General features: G+C 41.0%; 1 protein-coding gene and 1 long non-coding RNA gene across 13 annotated transcripts in view; one reads left to right on the top strand and one right to left on the bottom strand.

The window, feature by feature from the left end:
* Positions 1-21306, top strand: part of CFAP70 (cilia and flagella associated protein 70) — an 83144-nt gene extending 61838 nt beyond the window's left edge. For 4 of the 11 annotated variants that reach the window (XM_042240989.2, XM_004021467.5, XM_027962201.3 and 1 more), the window contains 8 exons: positions 4034-4192; positions 4871-4992; positions 6441-6593; positions 7273-7434; positions 9826-9915; positions 15114-15215; positions 19622-19669; positions 20979-21306. In XM_042240989.2, the coding sequence (XP_042096923.1) occupies positions 4034-4192; positions 4871-4992; positions 6441-6593; positions 7273-7434; positions 9826-9915; positions 15114-15215; positions 19622-19669; positions 20979-21059 (917 nt within the window). In that variant the 3' untranslated portion in view covers positions 21060-21306. The remainder of the gene's footprint in view (positions 1-4033; positions 4193-4870; positions 4993-6440; positions 6594-7272; positions 7435-9825; positions 9916-15113; positions 15216-19621; positions 19670-20978) is intronic. The other 7 variants (XM_060406649.1, XM_042240990.2, XM_060406650.1 and 4 more) reach the window with 5 other exon arrangements.
* LOC114110804 (uncharacterized) lies at positions 20166-27694 on the bottom strand. 2 transcript variants are annotated; one of them, XR_006058083.2, is made up of 3 exons: positions 22391-27694; positions 21686-21764; positions 20166-21151 (listed from the first exon to the last, which is right to left on the bottom strand). It is a non-coding gene; the product is annotated as an uncharacterized LOC114110804 (long non-coding RNA). The 2 variants fall into 2 exon arrangements; XR_006058084.1 differs by having other exon boundaries at positions 22303-22413.
* Between the last annotated feature and the right edge of the window lie 6 nt (positions 27695-27700).

Genomic DNA, 27700 nt, shown 5'->3' with positions numbered 1-27700 from the left:
ACTTTTTTGCATTTTCTACTTTTTAGAGTTCATCAATTTCATCTAGGTTGAAAAAATTCATTAGAAGGACATGTTTTTTCATATTAATATATTATTTTTATACAAACTTTATTTTTTAGAGCAGTTTAAGTGTCTAAGGTTATATCTTGTTCTTTTATTGATAACATATTCATCTATCTCTTCATTTTCCCCAATTCTGTGTTTATTTCTGTGTTAGATAGGTCGGTTGGCTACATTTCCCTGTCTTGAAGAAGTGCCTTATGTAGGAGATGTCCAATGGGGTCCAGCAGGGCACTCTTCTCTGGTCACCAGAGGTATACACTCTAGAAGTATCCCTCTTCTCTTGTGGCAAGGTGAACTTTATGGGCATGCTGGTAAGCAGGACTGGCCCCTGGCCCAATTGTCCATGAGGCTGTGCCTCACGTGGTGACTGAGGGCCCACTGGATAGCACAGTATCTTCCTGTGTGGTTGGTTGTGCGTCCCTGAGGGACTCAAGGCTGGTGCCAGTCCACTGGTGGGCAAGTCCGTATCCCCAAACAGCTGTTTGTGAGCTCCAGGGGAGCTCATGGCTTGTGCCAACCCACTGGTGAGTGGGGTCGATTCCCATTGGTAATAGGCCAAAGGGCAGATTCTAAAATGGCATTTACTAGTACCAATGTTATTATGGTAGAATGCTTCAAAAATAGCTGTTTCACCAGTGTTTGCATCCCTAGAGGGAGTACCAGCTTCTGCCACTCCAGAAGGTTCTCCAAGATCAGCAAGAGGGTCTGACCCGGGCTCCTTTCAAGTTAATGCCTCTGTGCTGAGACTTGGAGCATGTGAGATTTTGTGGATGCCGTTTGAGTGGATTATCTATTTCCTATAGTCCTTTGGCTCTCCTTATCCTAAGCCCCACTGGTTTTCAAAGCCAGGTGTTCTGAGGGCTTGTCTTCCTGATGCAGAATCCCTGGGTTGAGGAGCCTGATGTAGGGCTCAAACCCCTTGCTCCTTGGGGAGGACCTCTATGATGGTGATATTCCTCGTGTTTGTGGGTCACCAAGCTGAGAGTGTGGATCCTGACTATACCATGTCCCCATCCCTCCTACTATCTCATTGTGGTTCCTTTTTTAAGTCTTTAGTGTGGAAAACATTTTCTTCTAGTCTCTGTCATTTTCATAGATAAAGACAGCTGTTCTATAAGTGGTTGTAAATTTGGTGCATCCAAATTTACACCTCCCTCCAAATGGGAGGCGGTGAGTTCAGGGTCTTCCTACTCTGCTATTTTGGCCACCTCCAGTTTCTTTCTTTTTTTTTTTTTCATTAAGATCATCATGTCTCGATGATCAGTCTGCATATTTAACCAGTCTCTTTTTCCTGAAGTGCATATTGTATTACCTCCATCTCTAATAGTTTGGGTTTCCTTCTCTATCTTGTTCTGCCTACAATGCGGGAGACCTGGGTTCAGTCCCCGGGTCGGGAAGATCCCCTGGAGAAGGAAATAGCAACTCACTCCAGTACTCTTGCCTGGAAAATCCCATGGATGGAAGAGCCTGGTAGGCTACAGTCCATGGGGTCACAAAGAGTTGGACATGACTTAGCAACTTCACTTCACTTTGCTGTCTTGATACATCCATTGGGTGTAATCATTTCCCAGTAATACTGTCTTACTTTCTAAGATCTCACCTACCCTCACAGTTTCTGTTTCACTTCTCATAACTCTCAAATGTCTGTCTTTAATGCTGACGCCCCTCCAGAGTCTAGCAGTGGATTTTGCCACTAGTTAACTCATCTCCCCATATCTCAAACTGACTACATTGTCATATTAGGCACCCAAGCTCATGATCTCAGAGTCAGTCCTGCTTCTTCTTGCTTGCTTACTTGACCTTCCCCGTATCTTTATATCAAGTTGATTTCCCAGACCAGCTGATTCTCTTTCGAAATGCTCCCTACACCATGCCTTTATATTTCCACCGCTATCCATTACCAATATCCAGAGTGTTATAACAGCCTTATTATGGACGTCTTCATCAACATTTTTTTCTCCTTGCTGCATAGTACTGCTAGAGTAATCTTCATAAAATACCACTTTAGTCCTCTGATTTTTCTGCTAAAACTCTTAATTGTAACCCTCTTCTTTTTCTTATAGAAGAAAACTCCTAGCATTCAAATACCAATACAGTCTAGCCCCTAACCTCCCTTTCCTTAATTTTTGCTATGCAGTCCTCAGTACCTATTAAAATAATTAGCTTGCTACTCCCAAGCGTTAGCCCCTACCTCTTTACCTATCCAACTTTTACCTATTTTTCAAAGCCATATCTTTTTCTCTAGCTGAGAGTGACTTCTTCTGAGTCAGAGCCAATTGGCATTGATCATTTCCTAACTGGCATTGCTTTTTATTTTTATTCCTAAAACATGTATTTATGTGAGAGGCAGCATGGTATGTTTAAGAGCTTCAGCAAATTAACTTTTCTGTGGTGGTTCACTTTGTTTAAGGCAACATAATAAACATATCTCATAGTGTTGTGAAAAATAAATAAAACTATGCATTACAGTCCTTATGTTCAAATACAGTCATGTTCAAATGGAGCTACTTTATATGACGATGATGATGATGGTGACGATTTTTGAATAATGAGATACAATAGAATTCTTGTCCTCAAGGAGTTTTAATATTTTGTAAAACTATGTTAATATTCTCCTTTGGATTCTTGAGATTCTAGGTATAGTTTTGGCAATAGGTATTTGTTTGGCATTATCAGGACTTGGGCTCACAGCAGGTTTGGACTAGGGAGTCATCATGGCAGGAGCTGTGCTGTCCATGTAGCTTGTGCTCTTTAAATTAATCAGAATAAAAGTCTGCAAAACAACATTTCTTTCCATGAAATATTTAGGGGATATGTATGCTTTGGAAGTTACTTATATTTTATCTTCTTTTATAATAAAATTTTTTCACTGTATTTGTCTTTCATTTTTTAAATTATGAAAATATGATAACACATTTATAGGAGACTTGAAAATGCATAATAGAGTTACTTGTAGTTCCACTTATATATTACAATTATTTTTTAAAGTAGGTAAATTAAGAGTTTTAGTTGGAGATTCAATATCAAGCTCTCAAAGATTAACAGAATGAATATACAGAGAAATAGAAGGATATAGTAGACCTGAAAAGCACTATAAACCAGTTTGACATAATTAAGATTTACACAATTTTCATATAACAATAAGATACAAATTCTATTCAAGGTCCCATAGACTGTAAACTATGAAGACATTGGAACATATCCAGTGATATAAGACCAGGTGCAAAAATTTCATGGTCTAAATATACTGATATCATACAGTCTGTTCTCTTTTCACTGTGGTATTATATTAGAGATCAACATCAAAATATATTTGAAAATAACTCACATATTTTCAAGTGCAATATGACATTTACCAAGAGAGATATTTGACTTAGCTATTGAGAGCCTCAACAAAATTAGAAGACAAAAAACACAGAGGGTAGTTGCAGAGAAGAAAGTGTTTGAATGAGAAATTAATATCAAAGATACTTTAAAAATCTCATTTGGGGGAAGTTAAATGTCACAAATATTTGTAATAGAGTAAAAATGAAAAGAGAATTTACCAGAATTTGTTGTACACTGAAGCTGCTCACTGCAATTAAATACAATGTGGAGTCTTGAATGAAGTATGAAAACAAATAATGGACACTAGCATAATGAAGGAAATGGCAACCCACTCCAGTGGTCTTGCCTGGAGAATCCCAGGGACGGGGGAGCCTGGTGGGCTGCCGTCTGTGAGGTTGCACAGAGTCGGACACGACTGAAGCGACTTAGCAGCAGCAGCAGCAGCAGCAGCAGCATGATAATGAATAAATACTGTATCACATGTTAACTTCCTGTTGTTTTTTTGCAACATAGTATTTCTTAATATTTTCAGAATTGGATTAGAAGTTTCAAGCCTCCTTCAAATTTTTTCCTATAATAAACATTTAAATATTAATACAGTTTAGGAAGGTGTTTTTTTCTCATTAAAATATAATCTTTTTAGGACTAGGAGCTCCATTATCCATTCTAGATGAATTTCTTGATGAATCCTCTCAGCTGCAGTCTGATTCCCATGAACCCATTTTGTCTGTACAATCTCAGGATCCAGCTGTCAGCCAAAAAGCATCCAACATACTTATCAAGGAGACAGCATCAAAAAAAGGTAGCTAGAATAAAGATTTCTGCTTGAAAGAAGGGCATAAACAAACTAGGCAATGATAAAGACTCTTATGATGACCAAAATGGCAGTCTTGTTTGAAGTTGATTGGTTTATGTGTTATGTTTAAATTCCTTCATATGAGGCTAGTCTCTGAAATCCAATCTCAGTAGTGCCACTCTTTCACTTTTAGCTCAGAGAAATAGCCAACAGATTTACGACTTTCTAACAGTGAATTTTCATGTTTGGAATATCTAAAGGTTCAAAGTATCTACAGATCTGTTTCACATTCAGGAAGACCTGAATACTTTTTTTGGCCGGAGAGGGGGTGGGTGCATGCTGTCCAACAAGTGGGATCTTAGTTCCCTGACAAGGGATTGAACTTGTGCTTCCTGCAGTGGGAGGGGGGAGTCCCAACAGCTGGACTGCCAGGGAAATTGCAGGAAGATCTGAATTAAAAAAAAAAACTCTCATTTCATTCAACTTTTATTTGGAACCACCAGTAGACTAACCTTGAGAACCTAGGAGATCTCTTTGGGGGCCATTGTTGTAGAATAATCTATAGCTTTCAAGATTATACTTTCTCTCTTATAATTGAGTAGAATACTCTCTCTTCTATGTATCTGAGGTTCTGAATTTTCTCTTTATATCTAATTGTCTATTATTTTAATATCATATTTTCAGAAGCCCTAAAATCTCAAGAGTCATCAACTTGTCTGCATTCCACCCCGTATAGCGTTTCCCAAACTCCTACCACCATTTTCATGGAGACCATACGCTTTTTGATGAAGGTTAATGCTGTGCAGGTAAGAATATTTGGAATAGGGCAAGTAGAGGGAGAGATTTTAATGAACTACTTATTCTATTATAGTGGTGTCTTTGCAAGTTTAAATGTGTATGATGCAGAAATCAAACATGTTTCTAAGAGCACACTGTAGGCCTAATGGTATAAACATCCAAATGTGAACTACTCTCTGCAGAAAGCATTAGCAGACCTCACTGCCAGTCTGCTTCCTATAGAATATCAGCAAAGCAAAGTCAGACTCTGAGTTGTGTAGCCTGATGTTACTTTAATATGGGAACTCATATTATGTGAGTGTTAGGGGTTCACAGGAGCCTAAGCACACCCTTCTTTCCTTCCAGATTCTGAACCAATTGAAACTATTACACAATGCTATTGCGGGATAAAAATATTAACTTTTTATTGGTAAAACTGGGCTGGATATGTATTGGTCCCAGATCTGACCTAGCCGTGCAGTCATAGGTGGAACAGCTGGAAAGGTGCAGTCTCCTCCCAGAGAAGAAGAGCAGCCTGCAAGGTCTACCTACCACATAGGCAATGAGGAACATACCCATGAAGCAAGCAGTAAGAGAGAGAGCAAGATGCAGGAGCCAAGAGAGCTGGCCCTCAATCTGTAGAGTGCATGTCCCACTTGAGGGTGGGCAAACTCAAGAAAGAGCAAGAATTACAAACTCAATGAGAGTGGACCGCATAAAACAGGAGCCTTTAACATACTAACCATTCACAGTAGAGAAATAGGCTCTCTGTCTTCCTAATTAAATGAATCACTTTTCCCCCCATGTCCAAGAGCCTGAATGCAGGTAGAGGAGAGAGCTGCAGAGCCTTCCCCTGTATTTTCCTAAGCAGGTATTAATGTTAGTGGAAGTTTCTGTGTTATAGCCTGGGATGAGAACAGAGGGAGAAGGGTTTCTCCTCTACTTAGCAAGTATATATGAGTTTGTCAAATTTGCAGGCCTTAAATCATATTAAAAACAAAGACTAGCCCAAAGTATAACTGGTGAATATAACAAATATTTGAGAGAATGTCAGAAGCAGACATTTATGTTTCTAAGATCCCAAGTCTAGAATTTTAGAAAGGGAAGTTTTGCCTCATTCTGAGTTTCCTTGTAAACACAAATGCCTGAACATTTACGTTATATGTTAATTTGGTGGTTGATGAAATGCCTATGTATGCTACACAGTAGGCTAAAACTCATCTAGTATGATGAGCGAGAACAGGATTGTCTAGTACTACAGATAATTAACTTGGAAATATTGCCACATGAATAGCTCTTAATGGAGCCATGATATGCTGAATGTTCATAACTCACCTCTAGCCTTTTGAAATTGATAATCATCTCATTCTATAATATACTCTTTATTATCAGAGACACAGTCTTCAACCATGAGAGCTGTGGAACTGACACAGTGCAGTCATTTACATGTTTCTTATCATCTGATTTTTCCTTGCAGTATGTACACAGAGTGCTTGCCCATGAGCTACTGTGCCCTCAAGGAGGCCCCAGCTGTGAGTATTATTTGGTGCTGGCCCAGACACACCTTCTCAAGAAGGACTTTGCTAAAGCAGAGGAATACCTTCAACAAGCTGCCCAGATGGACTACCTGGTAATTACTTTTGCTGCTGCTGCTACTGCTAAGTCGCTTCAGTCGTGTCTGACTCTGTGCAACCCCATAGATGGCCTCCTACCAGGCTCCCCCGTCCCTGGGATTTTCCAGGCAAGAACACTGGAGTGGGTTGCCATTTTCTTCTCCAGTGCATGAAAGTGAAAAGAGAAAGTGAAGTTGCTCAGTCGTGTCCGACTCTTAGCGACCTCATGGACTGCAGCCTACCAGGCTCCTCCATCCATAGGATTTTCCAGGCAAGAGTACTGGATTGGGGCGCCATTGTGTCTTAAATTTAGTTTGGAGAAGGGACAAGCAGTTAACTCATTTTATCTAATTTCCTTCCATTTGTTTTCCTTAATTAATCATGACTTTTACAAAGGCCAGAGAAAAGATAAGGACAGCTCTTTAGCAGACAGTTTATCTACTTCAGTTTTCCTGAACTTCTACTTTCTCTTTGTGAACACCATCATGAATGTTTTTCTTAATATTTACCCTAAGGACAAAATGACTTTGAAGAATGAGCGGGCAGTCCTAGAGCAGTATTTCCCAGTACAACTGAGTGGCCCTCTTTCTAATTTGCAAAAAACACGGACTTCATTTAAATAAAAATATTAAAAATCATTAATATGCTTTTAAATACTATCTCATCCCATGTACTACTTGTTCTTCACTTTCTCAGAACCCTAATGTCTGGGGCATAAAGGGTCATCTCTATTTTCTGAGTGGAAATCATGTGGAGGCCAAGGCATGCTATGAGCGAACCATTAGTTTTGTAGTGGATGCTTCTGAAATGCACTTTATCTTCCTGCGCCTGGGGCAAATATATCTGGAAGAGAAAGAGGTGAGGAATAGAGGATGGGGAATAACTGGTCATGGTCTGGGACCTGATTAACATTAACATCCTTCTTTGAGGATTAAAAATAGTAATATGATACTTTTACATCCAAAGGTAGTGACTTGCTCAACATCAGATAACCAGAATTAATAGAAGTAGGATTCAAACTCAGGCAGTCTAATATTCAGTTCAGTTCAGTCGCTCAGTTGTAGCTGACTCTTTGCGACCCCATGGACTGCAGCACACCAGGCCTCCCTGTCCATCACTAACTCCTGGAGCTTACTCCAACTTATGTCCATTGAGTCGGTGATACCATCCAACCATCTCATCCTCTGTTGTCCCCTTCTCCTCCTGCCTTCAATCTTTCCCAGCATCAGGGTCTTTTCAAATGAGTCAGTTCTTCACATCAGGTGGCTAAAGTATTGGAGTTTCAGCTTCAGCATCAGTCCTTCCAATGAATATTCTGCAAAAAAACATTTATAGAGGATACACTGCTTTGTAATAAAAATACTGTGAAAAAAATTACTGAGAAAAAACATTTACAAAGGATATACCGCTAAAGGACTGCTATCCAGAATATTCAAAGAACTCTAAAAACTGAACAATAAGAACAACAATTCTTTAAGAAAACAATATTTAAGAAAAGGGCCAAAGACCTTAACAAACACAATACAGATGAAATACAAAAGACAGAAGGGACCTACCTGATGGTCCAGTATTTAAGATTCCATGCTTCCACTGGAGGGAGTGCAGATTTGATCCCTGGTCAGGGAGCTAAGATCCTGCATGCCACACAGTGTGGCCAAAATATTTAATGAAAGAAGAAATACAGATGGAAAATAAACACATGAAAAGATGCTCCACATCATATATCATTAGGGAAATGAAAATTAAAACAGTAACGAAATATAACTATACACCAAAATCTGTCCAAAATCTGGCACATTGACGTTGCCAAATGCTGCTAAGGATGTGGGAGCAACAGGAATTCTCTTTCATTGCTGGTGGGAATGACAATTGATACAGCTACTTTGTAAGACAGTTTGGCAATTCCTAACAAAATCAGAAATATTTTTACCCTCTGATGCAGCAGTTACGCTCCTTGTATTTACACAAAGAAGTTGAAAACTCATCTCGACACCAAAACCTGCACATGGGTGTTTATAGTAACTTTATTTATAACGGCCAAAACTTGGATGCAACCAAGATGTTTTTCTGTAGGTGAATGGATAAATAATCTGTGGTACAGCCAGATAATAGAATATTGCTATGCTAAGTCACTTCAGTCGTGTCCGACTCTGTGTGACCCCACAGATGGCAACCCACCAGGCTCTCCCGTCCCTGGGATTCTCCAGGCAAGAGCACTGGAGTGGGTTGCCATTTCCTTATGCAGTGCTAAAAAGCTATCAAGCTGTCAGGCTATGAAAAAACGTAAAAGGAGCCTTCAGTTCAGTTCAGTCGCTCAGTCGTGTCCGACTCTTTGCGACCCCATGAATCGCAGCACGCCAGGCCTCCCTGTCCATCACCAACTCCCAGAGTTCACTCGGACTCACGTCCATCAAGTCAGTGATGCCATCCAGCCATCTCATCCTCTGTCGTCCCCTTCTCCTCCTGCCCCCAATCCCTCCCAGCATCAGAGTCTTTTCCAATGAGCCAACTCTTCGCATGAGGTGGCCAAAGTACTGGAGTTTCAGCTTCAGCGTCATTCCCTCCAAAGAAATCCCAGGGCTGATCTCCTTCAGAATGGACTGGTTGGATCTCCTTGCAGTCCAAGGGACTCTCAAGAGTCTTCTCCAACACCGCAGTTAAATGCTTGTTATTTAATGAAAAAATCAAATGTGCGCAAGCGAGGCGGTGCATGATTCCAACTGTATGATATTCTGGAAGAGGTAAAACCATGGTGACAGTAAAGGTGTCAGTGATTCCCGGGGACTGGAGGAAGGAGAGTGATGAACAGATGAAGCATAGAGGGCTTTAAGGGCAGTGAAAATACTGTAATGATGGGAAAATGTCACACGTTTGTCCAAACCCATAGAATGTACACCACCAAGAGTGTACCCTGAGGAAAACCGTGGACTTTAGGTGATGATGATATGTCAGTGTAGGTTCATCATTTGTAACAAAGATAGCACTCTGGTGGAGGATATTGCTAATGGGAGAGCCTATGCATGTGTGGGGACTGGGGGTAATTGGAAAATCTCTGTATTTTCAGTTTTGCTGTGAACATAAAACTTCTCTTAAAAAGTTATAATATGAGTCCTTAATAATCCAAGGACTCATCTAACTTAGATTGGTGTGGAGTGTTAATACAATTACAGAAGCCCCATGATTATTCTGGCAATGCAGTATTTAAAGCTTCTAGAAGAACAACAGCTTAGTGGTGCTTTCTTTCTACAGTACGAAAAGGCAAAGAAAACCTACTTGCAAGCCTGTAAGAGATCACCTTCATGCCTTACCTGGCTAGGACTGGGAATCGCCTGTTATCGGGTAAGAGTATGAGGTATTGAGACTAGCCTGTGCATATAGCTGACCTTGACTCCTTGGCCTTCCAGGCATCCATGGGGTTTGAATGATGGTGGGAAGGCTATCAAGGCAATCTTCTCTAATAAAAAGCTGCTCTTCAAAGCTGTTCAGTAGAAAAGTGAAGTTCCATCTGAACTACAAAAATAAAATGTTCTTTAAAAATCCTACAAAAACTAAAGTGTGAAGCTATATAATAAAAAAATTAATGTTATTTGGTACATAAGCTCATAATTTTATGATGTTACCTGTAAGAGAAAAGTGATATAGGATGTGAAGAATCTACTCAATTAAAGGAGCTAATTGATGCTTATTAAGCTCTGTGGCCCTTCTATATTCAGGAAAAGTTGCTACAGCCTCTGGCAGATTTCTGTTCCTCTGCCCCTGAAAACTCTTTAGTCACCCTTCCCTCCTTTTCTCTAATCTTTGAAAGAGGCATGCATTCTCCTGTTCTCATCTAACTCCTTCGTGCATATTTGAGATCTTTCCCTCTCCTTTTCTCCTAATCCCTTACTTTATTAATATTTTCTTTTTTTAAAATTTACATTGCTAAGCTTTCCTTCTCAATCAGCTCTTTCCGTATACTTCCTCCTTCTTTAACAGCGATAACAACCTCCCTGATTGTTAACCTTAACCAAAAGAGTGTTTATGTGCCTTGATTCCTATCCCTCATTGCTGTTTTATTTTTTAAATCATAAAGGTAAAATATGATCATTATAGAAAATATAGATGATACACAATATGAAGAAAACATGAAAGTATTCTTAATCCCACCATTGATGATAACCAATGGTGTTAACATTTGAATGCATTTTCCTCCAGTCTTTTTTTGTACATATATGGTGCTAGTGGTAAAGAAACTGCCCGCCAGTGCAGGAGACATAAGAGACATAGGTTTGATCCCTGGGTTGGGAAGATCCCCTGGAGGAGGGCATGGCAATGCACTCCAATATTCTTGCTTGGAGAATCCCATGGACAGAGGAGCCTGCTGGGCTATAGTCCGTGGGGTTGCAAATAGTTCGACATGACTAAAGTGACTTAGCACGGAAGTAATTTTAATGTATAAGATTGTGAATAATATATTTGCTACTTTGTAATCTTTTTTCTACTTGACAATATAGCATTGGTACTTTCTCACATCTTCAATTAGTCTAAAACATGAATTTTGATAACTGTGTAGTATTCCCTGGTTTGGATGAATAAGTAATGTAATTACTTATATAATTATAAGTAAATTATAAGTAGTTATAAGTAATTATAAGTATAAATTATGTAATTTATCATATAAACCTGGACACTTTTAAGAATGTAAAGGGTAATATTAATACTTATACTGGGATATAGTCAACTGGGACATGTGATCACTTATGTAGAAGCCGTATGCCCTCTGTTACACCTTCCCAGAAGGGATGTAAAACAACTGTTGGTGTTAAAAACCAAACAGCACTTTCGAAAGTACAAGAAACCAACTATATAAACTAGTCAGCATAAATCATACTTCTGTTTGTTTTAAGTAGTATAAAAATATTTTTATTGATATAGAAATTCAGAAAAACTTGTGTTAAGCCCGACTGCTAAGATGTCCAAGTAATCTCTGCCCCCCAATGAGTGTTTCAGTCATAGTTATACTATATCTATGTGTGGGGATATCACAATTTACTTGACCAGCCACTTAGTATTGGACTTGTCATTAGTTTCTACAATTATATTATTATAAATAAAGCAGGAATAAACATTCTTAGACATAAATCTCTGTGCATAATTCTGTTATTTCCTTAGGATATATTCATAGAGAATGTAGAAAAATGTTAGTCTTTATAGTGTCAACTCATGTTCTAGAAAGGCTATATACTGATTTTTACTCTGCCAGGTAAGAGAATCCATTTTACTGTTAACTTCATCAACAATAGGCATTATTATTTGCCAATTTGATATGTATCTTTTTTTCTTGGCTGTGCTGCACAGATTGTAGGATCTTAATTCACTGACCAGAGATTAAAACTGGGCCCTTAGCAGTGACAGCATGGAGTCCTAACCACTGAACCACTGGGGAATCCCAATATGTATCTTAATTTACATTTTCATCACAAAGAAGTTGAAATCATGTGATACAAGTATTTCTTTACTTGTGAATTATATGTTCATTTCCTAGGTTGCATTTACCCTTCACTTGCTTGCAATTAGATGTATAACCCTAACACTTGGCTGAAACTTCTCTGACAAGGACCACATATAACATCTTAATTGCCAAATGCAGCAGACCCTTAGATGAATTCTCTGTGACACTTAACCTGTTGACTGCTAACTTCTTGAAGCCCTCTCCTCCATTGACTTCCACAAGGGTGTCCTTCTCAGCCTTTTTTTCGCTGACTCCTGGTCTTTTACCCACCATAATTGTTGGGTCTTCCTGGGTTCTATAGCCAGCTCTCTGTCACTGTATTTCTTCTCACTAAGAAATATCATCCACCCCAGTGGGCTTAACTGCTGCCTGTGCCCCAGTGAATTCTAGACTAAAGTTTCAGTTCCTAACACTTTCATGTTCTGACCCTTCTGTCAAACAGCTCCCTTTGGTGGTCCCCAAGACACCTCATAATTTACATATCCAAAATATAACCTAACTTATCTCTGAAGGATTCTCACATTCCTTAAGCCTGTACGTTCCCCTTTATTCCCTATCTTAGTGAATGGGACTAAATGAACTCTGTCAACCAAACCAGAAACTTACAAGCTATCCTAGTCTACTTCCATTACTTCTAATTAGGCATCGAATATCCTATTAATTTTGCCTCCTAAATGTCTCTCGAGTCTATTCTATCCTCTTCATCCTACTTTTGCTGCTCTAATTCAAGCTTTATCCCCTTTACTTGCTAGGCTGGTCTCCTGTTCTCCCTCAATTCATCTGCTGCTGTTTTTATCAAAGTGGTCTTTAAAATATGCAGATGCCTATTACTTCCCTATTTAAACCCTTCAATACTACCCCTTGTTTCAGAATAATAATCAGATTTTTAAAAAATTGATCTGGTCTCTCTCTAATCCTCTCAGTGTTATCACTTCCTTTGTTCTCTTTCTCTTTCTCTCTCACCTTATTTCTCTCTCCCCCACCCATCTCTTCTCCAGCCACACAGGTTTATTAAAAGTTTCCTGAGCATGCCATTCTCTCCAAAGCCTCCATGCTTCTGTATATGAAATTCCTCTTATCCGGAATGCCTTGAAATACAACTAACAGCTCTTTATTTGCTGAGATTGACTTTAGCAATGTTTCTTCTCTGAAGCCATCCTTTACTCTCAGGAAGAATTATTCCTCTGTCCCTCCACTAAATTATACATACATACATGTATATGTGTGTGTGGGTGCCTATTTTGTATCAGAACTCTTCATGTGTTTGAGTTTTCATTTTGTCTTAATTTTTTATATATCTGTCATAAAAGGGCAAAGTTTGTATTTTTTTCTTTTGTATTTGAGGACAAAGATTGTATTTTTTTCTTTTATTCAAATTATCTAGCATATTGCCTGGCACAGAGTAAAGCCTTAGCAAGTATAAGTTGATTAAATAATTAATATCTCCAAGACATTTAAAGTATGGGAAAATGTATGGGCATTTTTGAAAGGCCATTGTTCATATTGTCTTGGGCCTAGAAACCCATTATCATCTTTTATAAAACAGGATAATGAACAGCAGTTTACTAGGGAGAGAGAAGTATCTTATCCTTTCCTTAGGTGGCCTTTTGGAAGATTTTACAAAGCAAACTCACCATATTAGGGGCAACAATGATATCCATGTGCCCAGAGCTCAGGGAGCACCCTAGAATCTCTGAATACTTTATAGATTGTTCAAGATTGTGCTATCAATAACTAATGTTAGGGGAAAGAGAACCTTTTTGACCAATAGTAATTTGACAGACTAATAGGACTTTAACTTAAGAAAGGGATACATGATGTAAATGGAACAACTACAGATGTGTCTGACATCCCATTGTGTGCAGGGAAATCACTGAATGATGCACACATGAAAGAGAATACTTTTGGTTTTTCCACCCCTGGCACCTGAAGCTCCGTGGGGCATGGAAGCCCTCATGGGCCTGCTGTAGAGAGAGGGAAGAAGAGGGGTATAAATTGAGAGCCCAGCAGACAGGGCTCCAGATTCCCCTACCTGATTTTTTTTTTCAGTAGTATTTTTTTTCTGCATGTTCTTTATTTACTTACTTATTTTTGGCCACATGTGGTCTTAGTGGAGAAGGCAATGGCATCCCACTCCAGTACTCTTGCCTGGAAAATCCCATGGACGGAGGAGCCTGGTAGGCTACAGTCCATGGGGTCGCTAAGAGTCAGACACGACTGAGCGACTTCACTTTTTCTTTTCACCTTCATGCACTGGAGAAGGAAATGGCAACCCACTCCAGTGTTCTTGCCTGGAGAATCCCAGGGACAGGGGAGCCTGGTGGGCTGCCATCTATGGGGTCGCATAGAGTTGGACACGACTGAAGCGACTTAGCAGCAGCAGCAGTGGTCTTAGTGGCAGCATGTGGAATCTTTGTTGTGCCATGTGGGATCTTTGCAGTGCATGGGCTCTTCCTCGTGGAAGTATGCTTCTCTCTAGTTGTGGTGAGAGGGCTTAGTTGTCTCATGGCATGTGGGATCTTAGTCCCCCAGCAGGAATCGAACCCACATCCCCTGCACTGGAAGGTGAATCCTTAACCACCAGACCACCAGGGAAGTCCCCTACCTGACTTTTTAATCAAAGCAGTTCTACTTTTAACTTGTTCACATCACTCAGTCGTGTCTGACTCTGCGACCCCATGGACTGTAGCCCACTTGGCTCCTCGGTCCATGGGATTCTCCAGGCAAGAATACTGGAGTGGGTTGCCATTTCCTTCTCCAGGGGATGTCCCCGACCCAGGGATCAAACCCAGGTCTCCTGCATTGCAGGCAGATGCTTTAACCTCTGAGCTACCAGGGAAGCCTCATATATTGGAACACCACCACAAAAGATTTTGTTTGAACAATGATTTCTGTTGCTAAATTTTTTTTTAAGTTGAAAATTATTAGTATGGGTCACACATACACCAGTTATTTGGACATAGCATTTTCAGCCAAACAGATTCTAGCTGGCTTAAGTGGAAATTACTCTGACTTAACAAATCACATATCTTCTTTTCCTTTCAAGCTAGAGGAGCTCACAGAGGCCGAGGATGCTCTCTCTGAAGCCAATGCTTTGAACAACTACAATGCTGAAGTGTGGGCATATCTGGCTCTGGTCTGCCTGAAGGTGAGTGTTTATTATCCTTACACAGTGTCCTTGGGCAGAGAGGTGAGGGGCCAAGTAAAGAAAGGGATAGTGGGAAGGCCATCAATTCATGATAGTTGAGGTCTGGTGAGCTTAGATTTGGTCATTATACTGGTGATGAAGGAGGGGCCATGTCTGGGAAGCTTCTCCTTAAAATGTGCCTGAAAATTATATGCTTAGGTGTGTTTGTCTGGAAAGGAGATTCTAAAAATAGAAGTGAGGCACTTGGATTTGGTGGTCTCAGGTGAGTGGTAAAGGGGGTGCACTGGAATTGACCACCAGTGGGGGTTTCAGGTGGAGTGGGTTCCATGCAACATTTTTGAGCTGCTCATCAGGCCCAACCCCAAGCCACACAAACCAAGCCCAGCCCAATGTGTGCCCTGCCCCAAGATGAAGGAGCATGTACAGATCAGATTGTGGTCTGGGGCTGTAGTTAGGAGATGTGCAAGGGTTATGCAGTGGGATGGCAGATTAGACTTGGGGAAGAGAGGTTCTCCTTCTGCCCTCCTTTTAGCACCCTCTCATGTTTAGGACCTCAAGTCTGGGAATTGTATAGTCATGCCGTTTATGCTCTGGATCTACCAAAAATGTAGGATATGGTCTATAAAAGCGATATAAAAATCCAGTGATTAAAAAAAAGGCAAAGTAGCCTATAAGGGTATAGACATAAATGAATTAGCAACAACAGAAATCTCTGATAGACTGAAGCTATTTTCCCCAAAAGTCCTATCATTTAAAACATGTACCCAAAGCTGTGAAGCATTCTTCTTTGTAACTGTCTCTGACATTTTTCTCTGAGAGCAGAATTCAGATAGATAGTTTAGCTATTCAGAAAGATAGATTAGATATTTACCTGAGTTCTTACCTCAGCTCTACCAAACTAATCAGGAAAGGCATGGTGTTTATATTTTAAATGTATTTAGTTATATTTAATGACCTGAGTTCCTGTTTCATTAAAGTAGTTTTCATTTAAAAGAATTACAAATGGGAGTGATATTGTATCAGAATGTAACAAGGTCAGATACCAGCAAAGGAGATTCTCTTATACTGCTTCTGAATCATTCCTTCCTGTTGAACTGCTGGCTAAGGGTGAAAATTTGTGATAGCTCCTTAACCTGTAGGAAATAACCCTCTCATAATTAAAATAACTTGCTTCAATAACTTGCACATTAGCCTAAGATTCAAATTGGGAATGATGAGAGTGGCCCTCAATTTTTTGTTGGCCAACATAATACAGAACCAACAGGGGATATTGTGATTATAAGAGAAACTAACAAAACAAAAATGATTGAATTTTCTCTTTGGAGTAAATATCAGTATGAGGAATACCTGAGTTCTTACCCCAGCTCTGCCACAACTAGCTGTGGGATCCTGGACAATTTATTTAAACTTGCTGGGCCTCAGTTTCTTCATCTATAAGCTAAAATGCAAGATTTCAATACACTTTTCTCAGAAACTGATTGATAAAACATGGAAAAAATTAAGGATATGTAAGTACAGGAGACAGGGATCAAGATGATTCCCATGGAAAAGAAATGGAAAAAAAGGAAAATGGCTGTCTGAGGAGGACTTATAAATAGCTGTGAAAAGAGAAGTGAAAAGCAAAGGAGAAAAGGAAAGATATAAGCATCTGAATGCAGAGTTCCAAAGAATAGCAAGGAGAGATAAGAAAGCCTTCCTCAGCAATCAATGCAAAGAAATAGAGGAAAACAACAGAATGGGAAAGACTAAAGATCTCTTCAAGAGAATTAGAAATACCAAGGGAACATTTCATGCAAAGATGGGCTCAATAAAGGACAGAAATGGTATGGACCTAACAGAAGCAGAAGATATTAAGAAGAGGTGGCAAGAAAACAGAAGTGTACAAAAAAGATCTTCACGACCCAGATAATCACGATGGTGTGATCACTCACCTAGAGCCAGACATCCTGGAATGTGAAGTCAAGTGGGCCTTAGAGAGCATCACTACGAACAAAGCTAGTGGAGGTGATGGAATTCCAGTTGAGGCATTTCAAACCGTGCAAGATGATGCTGAGAAGTGCTACACTCAATATGCCAGCAAATTTGGAAAACTCAGCAGTGGCCACAGGACTGGAAAAGGTCAGTTTTCATTCTAATCCCAAAGAACGCTCAAACTACCGCACAATTGCACTCATCTCACACGCTAGTAAAATAATGCTCAAAATTCTCCAAGCCAGAGTTCAGCAATACGTGAACCATGAACTTCCAGATGTTCAAGCTGGTTTTAGAAAAGCCAGAGGAATCAGAGATCAAATTGCCAACATCCACTGGATCACTGAAAAAGCAAGAGAGTTCCAGAAAAACATCTATTTCTGCTTTATTGACTATGCCAAAGCCTTTGACTGTGTGGATCACAATAAACTGTGGAAAATTCTGCAAGAGATGGGACCACTTGACCTGCCTCTTGAGAAACCTATATGCAGGTTAGGAAGCAACAGTTAGAACTGGACATGGAACAACAGACTGGTTCCAAATAGGAAAAGGAGTATGTCAAGGCTGTATATTATCACTTTGCTTATTTAACTTATATGCAGAGTACATAATGAGAAACGCTGGGCTGGAAGAGGCACAGCTGGAATCAAGATTGCTGGGAGAAATATCAATAACCTCAGATATGCAGATGATACCACCCTTATGGCAGAAAGTGAAGAGGAACTAAAGAGTGAAAAAGTTGGCTTAAAGCTCAACATTCAGAAAACAAAGATCATGGCATCTGGTCCCATCACTTCATGGCAAATAGATGGGGAACAGTGGAAGCAGTGTCAGACTTTATTTTGGGGGGCTCCAAAATCACTGCAGATGGTGATTGCAGCCAGGAAATAAAAAGACTCTTTCTCCTTGGAAGGAAAGTTATGACCAACCTAGACAGCATATTAAAAAGCAGAGACATTATTTTGCCAACAAAGGTCCGACTAGTCAAGGTTATGGTTTCTCCAGTAGTCATGTATGGATGTGAGAGTTGGACTGTGAAGAAAGCTGAGCACAGAAGAATTGATGCTTTTGAACTGTGGTGTTGGAGAAGACTCTTGAGAGTCCCTTGGACTGCAAGGAGATCCAACCAGTCCATCCTAAAGGAGATCAGTTCTGGGTGTTCATTGGAAGGACTGATGTTGAAGCTAAAACTCCAATACTTTGGCTACCTGATGCGAAGAGCTGACTCATTTGAAAAGACAGTAATGGTGGGAAAGATTAAAGGCAGGAGGAGAAGGGGACGACAGAGGATGAGATGGTTGGATGGCATCACCAATTCAATGGACATGAGTTTGGGTAGGCTCTGGGAGTTGGTGTTGGACAAGGAGGCCAGGCGTGCTGCAGTCTATGGGGTCACAAAGAGTCAGATACGACTGAGCGACTGAACTGAACTGAACTGACAATATACAGCCTTGACATACTCCTTTCCCAATTTGGAACCAGTCTGTTGTTCCATGTGCAGTTCTAACTGTTGCTTTTTGACCTGCATAAGATTTCTCAGGAGGCAGGTCAGGTGGTCTGGTATTCCCATCTCTTTCAGAATTTTCCATAGTTCGTTGTGATCCACACCATCAAAGGCTTTGGCATCATCAATAAAGCAGATGTTTCTTGGGAACTCTCTCATGCTTTTTTGATGATCCAACAGATGCTGAGTGAAGTCTATTAGTGAAGTCATATTATCTCATTTAAGTCTTACATGAGTACTTCATACAAGAAGTAACTAGGAGAAGTAGTATTCTCCCTTCATATCCAGATCTACATGCAAGTAATGCCAGTATCTGCTTCTTCCACGATGGGATAAATTTTAGCAGTTAAAAACTTGGACTCTGGAGCCAGGCTGTATTGTTTCAATACCCGGCTCCTCCACTTACTAGCTTAATAACCCTGGCAAGTTATTTATCTTTTCTGTGCCCAGACTTCTCTATCTGTAAACTGGGAATTATAAATAATAGTGGCATGTAAATGATATACAATATAAATGTAAATAATAGTGGTATATATGAAAGTAAAGCACTTTAAAAGTGTAAGTGATTAAAACAATGTAAACTACAAAGCAAGTGCTATGTGTGTTAGCTAATATTAACAGAATAGCTTAAATACTAAGAGGAACAAATGACTTATGGTGCTTTCAGGAAGAAAAAAAAAGGCCTAGTTGTCTTTCAGCTATTTAAAATGAAGGAGGAATATATATATGTATATATTTATTTATAAGTATATATTATATTTACTATCTGGTTTCCCCACCACCTTTCATTTTCCTGCTTCCGCTTTTCATTCAGAGGTTCTTAACCAAGAAGCTGTGGAATCTTCTGCTTTAGGCAGCAATGGCGGCAGTGTGCCTTCTCCGTTTAATGATTATGGTATGTCTTCATCACTAAATTGTGCTGTTTTTTCAGGCTGGACGGCAACTGGAAGCTGAGCAGGCCTACAAGTACACGATGAAGGTATGATGCAGATACCTTTGCTATTTGTAGTATACTGACATTGGGAATGCTAGGAGGAAGGTGCTGGCTTAATTCAAGACTTGACTTCACAGCATTTCACGATACGAAGATTTTTCTAGAGGACTTTCTTAACCATCTTTGCCATAACCCACATATTACCGTGGGAGATCTTTTTTTTACCCCCTATGGGCCTCATTATCCTCACATACAAAATGAAGGTGGTGTTCTAGTCCAGCAGTCAGCAAATTTTTCTGTAAAGGGCAAAATAGGATTTGTGGGCCACATGGTCTCTCTTGTAGCTACCACACTGTGCCCTTGTAGTGCAAAAGCAGCTACAGACAATATGCAAACCAATGAGCACAGCTGTATTTCGAGTAAAACTTTACTTAACAAAAACAGGCAGCAGGCTAGATTTGGCTCATGAGCTATTGCTTGTGAATCCCTGGTCTAGTCTATTGGTTATGATTGCAAATAATGTGACTTGGAAGCCAGTGGCTTAAACAAATTAGGAGTTTTATTTTTTCTCATCTAATGAAAAGTCCAGAACATACTGGTACCACAGCTCCACAGTGTTAACAGAAACCCAACCTCTTTCTTTCTGCTTCACCAGTCATAACATGAAGTTTCCAGCCCTCACAGTTGCAAGACAGCCATTGCACCTCAAGCTATCACATGCATATTTCAAGCATAGTAAAGAACAAAGTAGGCAAAGGACAAAAGGGCCACACTAGCTATTTCACCTCCCTTTAAAGAGATGTGACTTGAGCTTACATTTCATTGATCACAATTGAAATTACTGTTAGCTGCTGCTACTCTGTTGCTTTTTAGTTGCTTACATTGCTGTCCTGAAAAGAAATGAAGATTTTGTTAGTAAAAGAAGAGAGTGGATTTGTAGGCAACCAGATGTGTCCATTACACATTGAGACTTTAAAATTAAATTCAAATCTAATGGTTTTGATTCCTATGTATTTTATTCCTGTCTCTCGCCTGCCAAACAGTATTATACATTAGTTAAGAATATATTTGGGTATTAGGGTAAACTTTTTAAAAATAAACTTTTTTTTACACAAAAAAATGTACAAATTGTGAGCATTCATACTATGTAAATTTTTGTAAAGTGAACACTTCCATGTAACCAGCACAGTGTTCTGAGACTTTTTAATGGAGTTACCATGAAACAGAGAATATAGGAAGAGTCAATTCCAACCTGAGGAACTATGTTCTTTAGCTGTGGCCCCACAAATAAGGAGCCTCCACATAGCTATGTCAGGCGTGACGTATGTGTTCTTCCCTTCTACCTCTTATGCAGTTAAAATTGAAAGATGAGAATCTGCTTGCAGAGCTCCACATGGTTCAGGAGACAGTTGGCTTTGGAAATCCATCTTTCTGACATCCTTCTACCTGAAGAATTTTCTGTATGGGATGCTGAGCTCCTTTCTTTTCAAGAAAAATTAAACCCTGGATGTTTCACCAGAATGAAGACTGGGGATAAAGAAAGAAATGATCATCAATATAACTGATACCCATTCATTTATTTCCATTGTCTTACTGAATGGCTATTGTTACTGGATGTTTTACTGTTTGACAGTTAACTGGATGGCAATAGAAAAAAATCTAAATAAAAAACTCAGAATTCATCTGTTATTGTATGCTGAGATATACATAAGAATATAACTATTTGTGTGTGTGTGTATGTAAGTAAGGTATAGTATGTTAATTATTAGTGAAAGCTTATCAGAATTACTCCTGTAGGAAGTCAACTGCTAAGGTCTGTGACCAGGTTCACTTACTGGAACTTAGGAATTAAGGCATCATTTTCTAAGGTGGGTGGAAAGGAAGAATGCTGTGCTGGGTCACTGCATTAGGGCAAAGAGCACATGAGTTGTGCCCAGATCTAACAGTGAACAGAGAAGCTGAATCAAGTGGTCTTTGCTGACAGTATCTTGATGGATGTAAATCACAAGGGCTCTATGAAGAATCCATTACTATGTAACAGATGTAAAACTGGAACCATACCTCACCCTTGTCCTCTTGGATCAGTGCACAGCAAAACCAAAAATAAAGGCTTCCTGTCTTTATTTTTTAAAGGAGGACACTGAGAGAATAAGAGGGACATGGAAAAACAGGAGGGAAAGTGAGAGGCACATTGGTAAACACAGGACAAAATCATTCATTTATAGTTCTTCTCTAGTTTCAGCCCTAATGCTACCTCCTTTATGAAGTCGTCCTGAGGAATTACCAGATTCACCTTCTCTTCTGCTCACCCCAGGACTGTCAGCTGCCTAGGGGCAAGGACAGCCCTCTTTCATCTTTGCGTTCTCTGGCACTGCGCCTAGGTCCTAACTGGTGCTCGGAAAACATCTAGATGGTGGCCTTCTCTGCTGGTCTCAAAGCGGTAAAAAATTTGCCGCAATAGGTAATACCCGGGTTTGATCCCTGGGTCAGGAATATCCCCTTGAGGGAAGAATGCAACCCACTCCAGTATTCTTGCCTGGGAAATCCCATGGACCCAGGAGCCTGGCGGGGTACGATGCGTAGGGTCGCAAAGAGTCGGACACGGCTGAGTGACTAACACTTTCACTTCCCCCCTTCCCGGTATTCTCCCAGCATTCCTCCCTTGGGCAGAGACCCACAGGGCAGTGAGGGCGGGAGATCCCACCGGGCTCGGCTCGCAGGGCAGTCCCAAGTTGTACCGCTCCTTCTTTGGGGCAGTTAAGATACCTTAGGGCTCTCCGTGTTGTGTTACGGAAGTGCAGGGAAAGGGCCGGAAGAGGCGGGGCGAGTGGACCACTCGCTTCCGGTACCATGGTGCCTGGCCGCGGGTGTAGGAGTGTCGAAGTCCGCGGTTCTTCAGCGCTGAGCTTTCTGGCGGGTTGTTCGCGCAGCCGGAGGCTGTAGAGCGGATTCGCTCCGGCTCCGGGAAGCTCCGAGGCGTCGCAACTGGCGCACAGGCCCCGGGGCCCGCCGGTTGCGCCATGGTCCAGCTCAGTGAGTGCTGGGGGCCTCGGGAGACCTTCCGGGCGGTCGTGGGGATTAAGAGGGAGTGTGGACTGACTGGAGCTGCGCTCTCCTAGACGAGCTAGAGACAGTCCGTACCTGAAACTGCACACGTTTGATTCTGCCCTCAGTGGTTTTCTTGTTCGCTTTTAAAGTTTTCGCTGAACTCCTTTGAGATAAATGGCGTTCATTTTCTAGATGAGGCAGCCGGGCTTCAGCTTGTTCCAGAGACAGTAAATATCAGGCCTGGGTTGAGTGCGATGGGTATAGCTGGAGTGTTTAAGAGGAGTTTCACAAAGAAAGGGTTTCTGAGTCAGACTGACAAGAATTGGTTGAAAGAAAGGACATTTTGGGCTTCCCTGGTGGCTCAGAGGTAAAGAATCTGCCTGCAGTGCAGGAGACCCTGGTTCGATTCCTGGATCGGGAAGATCCCCTGGTGGAGGACACGGGCAACCCACTCCAATAGTCTGCCTAGAGAATCCCATGGACAGGATCCTGGTTGGCTGCAGTCCATAGGGTCGTACAGAGTTGGACACGACTAAAGCGACTAAGCAGCAGCAGCAAGGACATTTCAGTGGGTGAAGGGGGTTGTCTCATTTCCTTTTCTGCATTTTGTGCTCTCGATTCTTGTGTCTTAACCACTTATTTGTCTACAGCTACTGTCCTTTGCAAGGCCTACCGTGGAGGCCACTTAACCATCCGCCTTGCGCTCGGTGGCTGTACCAACAGGCCTTTCTACCGCATCGTGGCTGCTCACAACAAGTGTCCCAGGGATGGCCGTTTCGTAGAGCAGCTGGGCTCCTATGATCCAATGCCCAACAGTCATGGAGAGAAACTTGTTGCTCTCAACCTGGACCGGATCCGGCATTGGATTGGCTGTGGAGCCCACCTCTCAAAGCCTGTGGAAAAGCTTCTGGGTAACTCAGCTAAGCCTTACCTCTTTGAGGGGATTTTAAATTGAAGTCATTTCCAAGATGATGAGAATTAAGAATGATTTTCACTATCTCCAGGCTAATCAGGACTGGAGGGAGAACTGAAATTGATCTAGTTGCCAGTTGAAATCTGGAGATTCCTTTTGTAGAGACTTCATGAGACTTTTTGGATGACTGAGATTTTATGCTAAAAAAAAAAGAAGGGGAATGGTGTGTCTTGCATGACTGTCAGTTGATGATTTTTTCAAATAAGGAAAATAGTGATAAGAAGTAGACAACATCCATTGTGATCTTGCAGTAAATGGAAGGAAGGGAGCTGGGGGAAGAGGTGAAAACATTTTGGCAAGTGAGGAATTTGTTTTGAATCTTTGTCTTGGATCAAATCTCTGTTAGACTTCAGTTCACTGAGACTGAGTTCCCAGGTAAACATTAGTTTGTATTGTTATAATGAATGAAAATCCTGTTACTTTTAGGTCTTTCTGGCTTTTTCCCTCTGCACCCGATGGTGATCACAAATGCTGAGAGGCTGCGACGGAAACGGGCACGAGAAGTCCTCTTAGCGGCTCAGAAAACAGATACAGAGGCTACAGAAACAAAAGAGAACTGACTTCAGTGAACATAGCAGTGGGAACGAACTTGAAGTCCTCTTAAAATGTTTGTGCAGAACTCTTAGTTTTATTATATTTAGAGGTGAATAAATGGAATTTTTTAAGTCATCCATGATCATCTGGCCTGATCTGAACAGAGCCCAGGGAGAAGTTTGTTCTTGACCGACATAAAGCTGGGTATAGATACTAATTAATTCTTTCAGCCTTCTTCAGGGGAAAGACAGTGGTTGTGGTGTAGATTGGACTCTGGGTCCCCTGGGCAACTTTATAGCCTACTACCTTCCAAGATTTCCCTGTTTCAAAGTCCCCAACCAGCATGTCTGTCCTCTCCAAGTATTCCTTGTTTAATCATTTATGGTCATCCCACCAACTCAAGAATACGATTACTTCACTTACTGTTTTTGTAATTGCAGATTTACATTGTCTTGTCAACATACAATCTCAAATTTACAAAGGTAGTTTGTTACATGCTTTTAGGCTCTAATAATCTACTTTTTAAAGAAAGAATGCCTGGAAGAAAGTAAAGTACCTATGTACAACTTCCATGCAAGGTTATTTGTGAGAATTATAAGGTATCATGAAATTAGGTAGGATTGTCTCCAGTGTATCAGTAGGGAAGCTGAGGTTCAGAAGTAGAAACTTGGTCAAGGCCAAGTATTGGGCAGAACAGAGTCAGACCCCGATGTTCCTACCTGGAGAGCCCTTTCCAACATGTTATGTCTGTAGTGGGAGTAGTGAGTAAAGATAAGGGACTTTTCAAAAGTCTACTTTTAAAAGTCAGCAACAAAATTAGGTTGAGGTATCATGGTTTGTCAGAGAAGGCGATGGCACCCCACTCCAGTACTCTTGCCTGGAAAATCCCATGGACAGAGGAGCCTGGTGGGCTGCAGTCCATGGGGTTGCGAAGAGTCGGACACGACTGAGCAACTTCCCTTTAACTTTTCACTTTAATGCATTGGAGAAGGAAATGGCAACCCACTCCAGTGTTCTTGCCTGGAGAATCCCAGGGATGGGGGAGCCTGGTGGGCTGCCGTCTATGGGGTCACACAGAGTCGGACACGACTGAAGTGACTTAGCAGCAGCACCATAGTTTGTTAATATAAATGACTCGTTGTGTCCCCCCAAAGCCTGTTATCTGTTCCACCATAACTGTAGCAGGGTTAGATGGCTTTAGTCGTCATTCTGAATAATATAAATGTCATAATCTGGTGTAAAACTAAAATATGGGAGATTTATATAGGAGATTCTAAAGCCTTATTGTTGTACCAACCTATCCTCAATTTTATCTTCTGAGAATAATTGCCAGCCACCTCAAACTCAGGTCATCAAGGCTCTCTGAGTTGTCACTGGATGGCCTCCACTTGCTTTGGGGAGGCTTTAAAGGCAGGACAGGCAGAGAGCAACTGACTTTATGGGAGTTTGATCTTGAAGGTAGGAAAAAGAAATGCTTTGAAAACCATTTCAAAGTTTAAAGGAGAACAGTCTATCCTGGAGAGTTTGAGGTCTTTGGAGAAACCTTAACTGGTAGAGTAGAGGAGAATGTAATTCTGGAAAGTATTGACCGATGAAGGGAACTGATGTGAAATAGGTATTATTTTGAGCTGTTGAATTTCTGCCAATTTGTGTATTCACTCTGTGCCTTGGTCTGTCTTTTATTTAAGACACACTTATGGCAACTTCTGTGTAAGCTCATCCTCTCCCTGATTTCCAAAGTTTCCTCTAGTCCTACTCTTGCTTTGGATTTCCAGAACCAGATTTTTTACCAATTCTTGGATGATTGCATCTGTCTGTCTTGCTACCATCTCAAATCCAACATGCTCAAACCCACGTCTGCACTTGAGAAAGCCTTTGTTTCTAAAGCTTATATTTTTATCAAGATGGGGGTTTGGATCATGTTATCTCCACCAAAGTGGAAGGTGATTCAGGGACTGGAAGGTGAATGGAAATGATTCTGTAAAAAAAGTCAAATCTAGAAGTTCTATCAATTAGATAATTTTTAGAAGACTGGTATTTTGTGCTTTTTGTTTAATGTAGGTTTTTTAAATTGTAGGGCTCAAGGGAAAGTCCCTGCCTAGCAGTCCCAACTTCAGTCACTCAGTCGTGTCCGACTCTTCACGACCTCATGCACTGTAGCATGCCTATCCTTCACTATCTCCCAGAGTTTGCTCAAACTCATGTCTGTTGAGTCAATGATGCCATCCAACCATCTCATCCTCTGTTGTTCCCTTCTCTTCATGCCCTCCATCTTTGTCAGCATTGGGGTCTTTTCCAGTTTGTCGGCTCGTCACATCAGGTGGTCAAATAATTGGCACTTCAGCATCAGTCCTTCCAATGAATTTTCAGGGTTGATTTCCTCTAGGATTGACTGGTTTGATCACCGTGCTGTCCAAGGGACTCTCAAGAGTCTTCTCCAGCACTACAGTTTGAAAGTATCAATTCTTCAGCACTTAGCTTTTTTAATACTGTCTAGGTTTTTCGTAGCTTTTCTTCCAAGGAGCAAGCGTCTTTTAATTGTATGGCTACAGTCACCACCTGCAGTGATTTTGGAGCCAAAGAAAAAAATCAGTCACTGTTTCTATTTTTTCCCTGTCTATTTGCCATGAAGTGATGGGACTGGATGTCTTATCTTGGTTTTTTGAACGTTGAGTTTTAAGCCAGCTTTTTCACTCTCTTTCACCCTCATCAAGTGACTCTTTAGTTCTTCACTTTCTGCTATTAGGGTGATGTTCTCTACATATCTGAGGTTTTTGATATTTCTCCCTGCAGTCCTGATTCCAGCTTGTGATACATCCAGCCCAGCATTTCGCATGATTTACTCTGCATATAAGTTAAATAAGGGTGACAATTTACAGTCTTGACTGACTCTTTTCCCAGTTTGGAACCAGCCCATTGTTCCACGTCTGGTTCTAACTATTGCTTCTTGTAGTAGTGTAGTTAATCGCTCAGTCTTGTCTGACTCTGCTACTCCATGGGCTGTAGCCTGCCAGGCCCCTCTGTTCGGTCCATGGAATTCTCCAGGCAGGAATACAGGAGTGGGTTGCCATTCCTGTCTCCAGTGGATCTTCCCCACTGGGCTATCGAACCCAGGTCTCCATTGCAGGCCGATTCTTCACCGTCTGAGCTACAGGGAAGCCCATACAGGTTTCTCAGGAGGCAGGTAAGGTTGTCTGATATTCCCATCTCTGTTAAGAATTTTCCACAATCTGTTGTGATCCCCAAATTTAAACCACATGAGATTGCCAAATGCTGATGTTACGCTGTTTTTTACTGGAATAAAGAGCAGAACGCAGCGCTAGATTCAACCAAATATGAACGTTTACATTGTTGCATAAACTGAGCTGGGACATTGGGGAAAAGGTAGAGATGAGGTTTTCAGAGTAAGGGGAGAATGGCCGAGGCTGAGAGAATTTGTGGAAGGAGATTTCGGTGTTCGGAGACTCACCGCCTCAATCCTGGCCGTCCCCAGCTTGGCCACGCCCCCATTTCTCGACGGC

The sequence above is a fragment of the Ovis aries genome, chromosome 25 (assembly GCF_016772045.2).
Source record: "Ovis aries strain OAR_USU_Benz2616 breed Rambouillet chromosome 25, ARS-UI_Ramb_v3.0, whole genome shotgun sequence".
In the NCBI taxonomy this organism is placed as follows: domain Eukaryota; kingdom Metazoa; phylum Chordata; class Mammalia; order Artiodactyla; family Bovidae; genus Ovis; species Ovis aries.
Note: the sequence above shows the minus strand (reverse complement) of the source record. Positions and strands in the feature narration are given on the sequence as shown.